At 40.4% G+C, this 8,403-nt stretch overlaps 1 protein-coding gene across 1 annotated transcript; it reads right to left on the bottom strand.

Moving 5' to 3' along the window:
* Positions 1 to 263: 263 nt before the first annotated feature.
* On the bottom strand, positions 264 to 7,574 carry LOC138891176 (uncharacterized). Its single transcript, XM_070174242.1, has 2 exons — positions 7,158 to 7,574; positions 264 to 434 (listed from the first exon to the last, which is right to left on the bottom strand). Exons 1-2 carry the CDS (start codon positions 7,572 to 7,574, stop codon positions 264 to 266), a joined length of 588 nt encoding a protein of 195 aa, XP_070030343.1.
* Between the last annotated feature and the right edge of the window lie 829 nt (positions 7,575 to 8,403).

The raw sequence follows: 8,403 nt of genomic DNA, 5'->3' as shown, positions 1-8,403 counted from the left end.
TATGCTAACCACAAACGCAGCTAAAATTCAGGATATTGCTTACTACACTATCACTTCTTTTCTATCTACCAACATACATACATAATGTGATATTAAGTTGTCATACATGATGGCTAGTTCTACATGATGACTACATTCATTATCCTAATAGAAGATATGAACTATTATATATACAACTTAATGTTCAATATACAGACTGAAACAGATTCGGAAAAAAAATAACTTCAGCTCTTCATTTTTGTATTCATGTTTCAACTTTCAGCTTACATTGACAGTGTATCAGTGGTGTACCTGGTATTAGGAGAGCCAAAAGAAGGAAGGGAATGATCAGTTGAGTAGTAGCATTCACAGCAAACAGCAACAACAGAAAAAAAACAATCAGCAGCAACAAAACCCAGCGCAATCAGATCTTTAAAACCCAAGCAAGAACCCAGCTTGCAACCCAACAATACCCAAAACAGATACAGGCAAGGCAGAGAAGGAAACAAATGTAAACAGCAGTAACCTCTGATTGTTATGTTCAAAATCTAGTACACTCTTAACTCTATGTCACTCTGAAAACAGACTGTCCTCTAAAGGTTGAAAGACCAGCCTTCTTTTTGCTTTTTTTTTTCTCTGAAAACTTAAAATGTCCCAGCCCCCTTTTTGTTCTAAAAGAGACTATTTATAAGCAAACCCAGGCCAGCCAAGCTGCTTCAGCCTTTATTCTGCCCATACCCCTTAATTCACCATGCCTAAATGTCTTTTTTTGATGCCTACTATATTGTTCCCCATGCTTGTCTTATTTGTTTTAATCAAGAGTCATGGGAGGGGTTATAATATTCAAATAAACCCATGCCCTCATGTTGTGTACCCCACTGACAATTAAACTAAGTTTAACAAATGACCCCTAGGCAGACTTTAGCTTTACAACCTGTTAACATCCTACTAAACCCCCAAAATTACCCCTTAACCCTTGCATATTACTGTATTACCCTAACTTTAGTAGTCAGTATATAAACCCCTCTGAATTTAGCTAATCACTGAATACTGACTGTATCCACTTAAACTTACCACTGATTTCAGGTTGACCTCTTAGATTTCTACAGCCATATCTAGTTCCTAACTTAAGTTCAACTCAAAATCAGATCACAAAAGGGGTGTCAATCAAACCAAATGAGTTGGTCATATTGGGAGCCAATCCTGACCAACTCAGAACCAGAATGCAAACAGGCAACAACCAACAGGCTAAGATCAAAGCAGTAATGAACAGGCTTCCATAGCAGACTATGAAGATCATGAGGTTACTGAACGAATGAGTAGTCTAGTTCAAAGACAAAACTGAACATATTCAACAGGTCCATTACAAGTTAGCATATAGATGTGGTGCTGGCAAACATACATGGAGGACATTACTGAGCTACTGTCCTGTTTCCTCTAATTTTCAAACAAATTAATTGACGACACTTATTTAAATGACTATACAAGCTATGATATACAGCAAACAATCAATAAAACACACAAAACAAACTAAATATTAACTCAGGATTCACAGACTTGACAGAAAAATAAAAAACAAACCAAACTAAACATGAAAAACAGATAGAATTCATAGGAGAACAAAAAAAGGGAAAAATTACCTTAGGGATTCGAAATCAAAAACTAACCCAGGCTCGAACTTGGACTCGACCATTTTTGGGGTCGAATGGACCTTAATCGAGTGTTCTCAACTGAGAACACTTCGACTAAGGTCGATTAGACCCCGCATCGTCTTTTAATTCGGACAGACCTCAACTTTTGGTCTTTTTAGGGTTCTTTGTGGTCCGATTTGGGATTCGTTCAGCTCTGGTCAAATTCGAACAGAACCAACGGCGTTTAAGGTGTGAGAGAGGTTAGTAGGTATTGTGGTATGAATTTGGGGTCGGTGGGTGTAGATCTGGTTTTTGCTCGAACCTTCGAACGAAGATTCGAGACGTTCGGAGAGGATTTGAAGTAAACTGAGTGTGGATTTGGAGAGAGGGGGTCATGGCGATTCAGGGGTATTAGTTTGGTGGTCATCGGCGTCGTGGTTGCCGGGTTTACGGTGGGGGAATCCTAAGGCGGCTAGGGTTTGTGAGGGGGGTTTCTGGGGACGAGGATGAATAGTGTGTGAGGGGGGGTTTGGTTTGGGGCATGGGGTGATGGATTGGGGGTTCTTATACGGGGTGGGGGGGTTCAATCCTAGACGTTGGATCAATTAAGATCAGTGGCCAGGATTAAGGAAACTAAATAATACGGCGTCGTATGGTTTTAGCCAGTGGTCGGTTCGAACCGGAGACAAATGGGTCGGGTTGGAGATGGGTTGCTGAAAGGGATCTTGGACCGTTGGATTGGATTGGATTGACGGCTCAGATCAAACGCCCTATGCGGCGTCGTTTGGGGGGCGTCTCTGGAAGACCTGGTTTGGACTGGGTCAATGTAATTGGTTTGGGCCTGAATTTTTGGTTTCACCTGGCCCAATTCAAGTTTCCTTGATACTTCACCCATTTTCCTTCTTTCTTTAATTATCAAAATTAAACAAAAATCCTAAATAAATTGTAAAATCAAAAAATAAAATTACACACATATTATTTAACACCTATAATAATTAACACACAAATTAAAATAAAATCACACAATGACAAGAAATACACATGCATATTTTTTGTGATTTTCTTTTAACCAAATTATGGTTAATTAATTCCTAAATGTACCACTAATTCCTAAATGCATGCAACATGTATTTTTTGTATTTTTAACTATAGCAAGGCGAGCATTTACGGACAAAACAATTATCAAAATGTCACGCAAATTCTCAAAATTGTACCCGAAGGTAACTTGTTTTACTTTTTCGATTTCTTTTGGAGTAGTTTCCGTGAAGCAAAAATCACGTGCTCACAGCTGCCCCTCTTTGTCCGAAAGCACAAAGAGCTTTCGTGCAAAGATAAAGTGAGCGGATACGAGCGATTTTTTGCCCTGTTGGAGTACTCCGTGTGAAGCATTTTTTGAAAAATGATTTAACCGAACCTTTGCTTCAAAGGTTTCCTACATATCCCTGGCTAAAGGGGAATCAGGTTAATGTAGTTCGGGAAGTTTTGGTAGCTGGGACTACCATGTGACTGCAATTTTGCTGTTACTGCTGCTGCATGCTGTTACTACTGCTTACCGATGTCCTTATTACACTGTGCTTAAAAAAAATCAAGAATCTAGGCTAGACCACGGATTACAAGATCCCATCTATCTTCCATTTGTTCTTGATGCCTTGCTTTCTTGTCGGCTTGTGTCTATTCCAGTGCTTCTTTCTTCCGAGAACTGACGGAGATGATACCGACCTTTTGCTTCTCTGAATACCAATTCTCACTGTCTGGTTCTGTCCACTGGGGATATGGCTTCCTTCATTAAGCTTTTGTTATGTTGGGAATAATTTGATGTTCAAAGGCCGCTTCTCTCGAGATTTGTCTTATCTCCCTTTTGGCTCATGCGCTTGAATTTGCGCTGGGATCTCTTGTTGCAACCTTCTGTTTTCTAGTGAGTTGCTGGTTTCAAGACCTGAAAATGCAAAGACTGAAAAATATTCCTCTTGTTATATAGGTGGGCGCCTATTTATCTAAGACATGAAAATATTCCTCTTGTTATACAGGTGGGCGCCTATTTATCTAAGACGTGAAAATATTCCTCTCGTTATACAGGTGGGTGCCTATTTATCTAAGACATGAAAATATTCCTCTCGTTATACAGGTGAGCGCCTATTTATCTAAGACATGAAAATATTCCTCTCATTATACAGGTGGACGCCTATTTATCTAAGACATGAAAATATTTCTCTCGTTATACAGGTGGGCGCCTATTTATCTAAGACATGAAAATATTCCTCTCGTTATACAGGTGGGCGCCTATTTATCTAAGACATGAAAATATTCCTCTCCTTATACAGGTGGGCGCCTATTTATCTATGACATGAAAATATTTCTCTCATTATACAGGTGGGCGCCTATTTATCTAAGACATGAAAATATTCCTCTCGTTATACAGGTGGACGCCTATTTATCTAAGACATGAAAATATTCCTCTCGTTATACAGGTGAGTGCCTATTTATCTAAGACATGAAAATATTCCTCTCGTTATACAGGTGGACGCCTATTTATCTAATACATGAAAATATTCCTCTCATTATACAGGTGGGCGCCTATTTATCTAAGACATGAAAATATTCCTCTCGTTATACAGGTGGGCGCCTATTTATCTAAGACATGAAAATATTACTCTCGTTATACAGGTGGGCACCTATTTATCTAAGACATGAAAAGTATTCCTCTCGTTATACAGGTGGGCGCCTATTTATCTAAGACATGAAAATATTCCTCTCGTTATACAGGTGGGCGCCTATTTATCTAAGACATGAAAATATTCCTCTCGTTACACAGGTGGACGCCTATTTATCTAAGACATGAAAAGTATTCCTCTCATTATACAAGTGGGCGCCTATTTATCTAAGACATGAAAAGTATTCCTCTCGTTATACAGGTAGGCGCCTATTTATCTAAGACATGAAAATATTCCTCTCGTTATACAGGCGGGTGCCTATTTATCTAAGACATGAAAATATTCCTCTCGTTATACAGGTGGACGCCTATTTATCTAAGACATGAAAATATTCCTCCCGTTATACAGGTGGGCGCCTATTTATCTAAGACATGAAAATATTCCTCTCATTATACATGTGGGCGCCTATTTATCTAAGACATGAAAATATTCCTCTCGTTATACAGGTGGGCGCCTATTTATCTAAGACATGAAAATATTCCTCTCATTATACAGGTGGGCGCCTATTTATCTAAGACATGAAAATATTCCTCTCGTTATACAGGTGGACGCCTATTTACCTAAGACATGAAAATATTCCTCTCGCTATACAGGTGGACGCCTATTTATCTAAGATATGAAAATATTCCTCTCATTATACATGTGGGCGCCTATTTATCTAAGACATGAAAATATTCCTCTCCTTATACAGGTGGGCGCCTATTTATCAAAGACATGAAAATATTCCTCTCATTTTATAGGTGGACGCCTATTTATCTAAGACATGAAAATATTCCTCTCATTATACAGGTGGGCGCCTATTTATCTAAGACATGAAAATATTTGAATTTGCTTCCTCGTTCCTCCGAGAAATATTTTGACAACGGCAGAAAATTTTCTGCCCCGTTTTTGGTGACCTTCCTTGTGGCGTGTCTTTCTTCCATCATCAACCTCTATTTTCCTGTAGAAATCAAAGAAAATCTTGTTAGTTCAAAACACGGTGAGTGATCGTATCAATCCTGCTGGGGATGGTTTTTTTTTCTCTCCCTTACTTTGTGCTCCCAAAACTGGTTGGGGATAACGTTACTTGCTGGGGATGATATTTCTACTGGGGATGGTTTTTCCATTTATCTCTTCCCTGCTCTTTTGTTTCGGAACATGATGGGGAGAGTCTCCTTCAATTCCAAAACTACTCCCTTCAAAATTTTATTTTCCCTCAGTACTGCAGGGGATAAAATGTTATCATTTGGGGATAACGTTATTGAGGATAGGACTGTTGGGGTTGTTTTGCTGCGGAATAATTCTCTCTTTCTCCTTGCCCCTTTCTGTGTTGTCTGACCACCCTGGAACTTGGTCAGTGATCTATCGAAGTTCTGTCGGGGATCCTCTTGGAACTTGGTCCATAAGTTTCTCAACCGTTGCTTTCCAGCTTTTCTCCATGTTCTCCTTAACTTTCTAGGCCAGTTTGTCATTTGGTCTTGCAACAAACGCCCTCTTATCTTATCGCCTTGTCTTTGGCTTGTCCCTTTCGCATTTCACTTTGTACCATTTTGGCCACTGGTAGTAAACTCTGAAAAATCCTTCTCAAAACAAATTTCTGGAAAAATCTTTTTAGACAAAGAAATGAAAAGATAGAAAAAGAGACAAATCTTTCTGAACAAATGCTGGGGGAGAAGAAAAGGAAAGAACTTATCTGGACGGTATGACTGGTCCCAACGATTATGTCGTGCATTCCGGATTAATCGACCCAGTCTATTTGTATCAATCAATCTTCCTGATGGCCTCATTTGCCGGGAATAACCTGACGCCTAACATTTTTCCATATGCGGATTCTTTCTGCCGATCTCATCTTGTCGCCTCATAGTGCCCTTCGAGGGGTTTTCACTAGTAAGACTCTCTCCTTTCTCTCAGCTCCTGTCGCCTTGCGGTGCCTTGTGAAGGTTTTCACCGATGAGACTCTCTCGTTTTATTTCTCTCATCTTTCGTCGCCTTATGGTGCCGGCGAAGATTTTCACCGATAAGACTCTCTCATTTTATTTTATTTTTCAGCTAGGGATTGGAGTGCTGCCGATATGACTCTCTTTGCTGGGGATTCTTTTCGACTATCAATTCATTTCTAGTTCATGATCCTTTTCTTTGCTGGGGATCAGAGTGTTGTTCCCGACTTCCGTTTGCATGACCTGGCACTTCTCGGATACTGATCGGGAGGTCTTTTTGGACATCGATATTGGTTTTGTGTGGGTTTAAAAGAAAAGCTATCAAAACTCAGAAAAAAACTTTGATGGGTGAACCATTACAACTCTTGGAATCAAACCTCTTTTGAAACTTTAAAACATAACTTCTGCCCCAGTTTCCTTGCTTGGGGGATTTTTTTTTATGACACTATGACCGAGCCGTGAGGCGCCTACGTATGAGGAATCAAGTCAAACGTAGTTCCCACCCATTCCTTTGTTTTTCTCTTCTTTTTTTTCATATATTTTCATTAGTGACTCCAAAAGAGGGGTATGAAAGAATAAATAAGGCTCAAAGGGGGAAGCAAAGGTTAAAAGTGTTTGGATAGAAGAAATAATTGCCTCCGTCATTTCATTATCCAATAAGTACCAAGTACAAACAAACGAACCAATAACTATCATAATCAAAAAAATTACGCATAATATCTTTTGACTGCATCAGAATTGATAGCCATGTCGACGCATCTTCCTTCGATATCTGTTAGACATAAAGCGTCATTGGATAACACTCTGGTCACAACATAAGGCCCTTGCCAATTTGGGGCGAACTTGCCTTTTGCTTCGATCTGATGTGGGAGGATTCGTTTCAATACTTGCTGCCTTACTTCAAATTTTTTGGGGCACACCTTCTTATTGTATGCTCTTGCCATTCTTTTCTGATACAACTGGCCATGACACACTGCTGCCAATCTTTTTTCATCTATTAAGTTCAACTGCTCCAGCCGAGCTTTGACCCATTCATCGTCGTCGATCCCTACTTCAGCGACAATTCGGAGGGACGGAATTTCGACCTCTGCTGGTATTGCTGCTTCAGTTCTATATACCAATAAATAAGGAGTTGTACCTACGGAAGTCCGAACTGTAGTGCGATAACCCAACAAGGCAAAGGGTAATATCTCATGCCATTGTCTATATCCTTCTACCATCTTCCTCAGTATCTTCTTGATGTTCTTATTGGCTGCTTCAACTGCTCCATTCGCCTTTGGACGATATGGGGTGGGATTGCGGTGTGGAATCTTAAAATGTTGGCATACCTCCCTCATCAAATTGCTGTTAAAATTTGCACCATTATCCGTGATAATCACTTTTGGGACCCCAAATCTACAGATGATATGGGAGTGAACAAAATCCACCACTGCCTTCTTGGTTACCGACTTGAAAGTTTTAGCTTCAACCCACTTAGTGAAGTAGTCGATGGTCACCAGAATGAACCTATGGTCGTTGGTCGCTGCCGGCTCAATAGGCCCAATGACATCCATGCCCCATGCAACAAAAGGCCATGGCGCCGACATTGTATGCAATTCTGTTGGCGGAGAATGAATCAAATCTCCTTGAATCTGACATTGATGGCATTTCCGCACGAACTTGATGCAATCGCGCTCCATAGTGAGCCAGTAATACCCTGCTCGCAGAATCTTCTTTGCCAATAGATATCCGCTCATATGGGGCCCACAAACTCCAGCGTGCACCTCTGCCATAACTGTCGTGGCTTGACCAGCGTCTATACATCTTAGCAATCCCAAATCTGGGGTTCTTCTGTAAAACACTCCTCCACTGAGGAAGAAACCATTTGACAAACACCGAATGACTCTTTTTTGGTCACCGGTGGCCTGCTCCGGGTATATCCCCATCTTGAGGTACTCCTTTATGTCATAAAACCATGGCTAGCCATCCACTTCCTCCTCTACCATGTTGTAATAAGCATGCTGGTCACGAACCTGAATGTGCAATGGGTCAACATGAATTTTATCGGGGTGGTGTAGCATAGACGCTAAGGTGGCCAATGCATCGGCAACCTCATTTTGAACTCTTGGGATGTGTCTGAATTCCATTGATCAAAATTGCTTGCTCAGATCGTGCAAACATTGTCGA

This window comes from Nicotiana sylvestris, chromosome 1, assembly GCF_000393655.2.
Source record: "Nicotiana sylvestris chromosome 1, ASM39365v2, whole genome shotgun sequence".
NCBI lineage: Eukaryota > Viridiplantae > Streptophyta > Magnoliopsida > Solanales > Solanaceae > Nicotiana > Nicotiana sylvestris.
The sequence above is the reverse complement of the archived record's forward strand: the minus strand, read 5'-3'. Positions and strand labels throughout refer to the sequence as shown.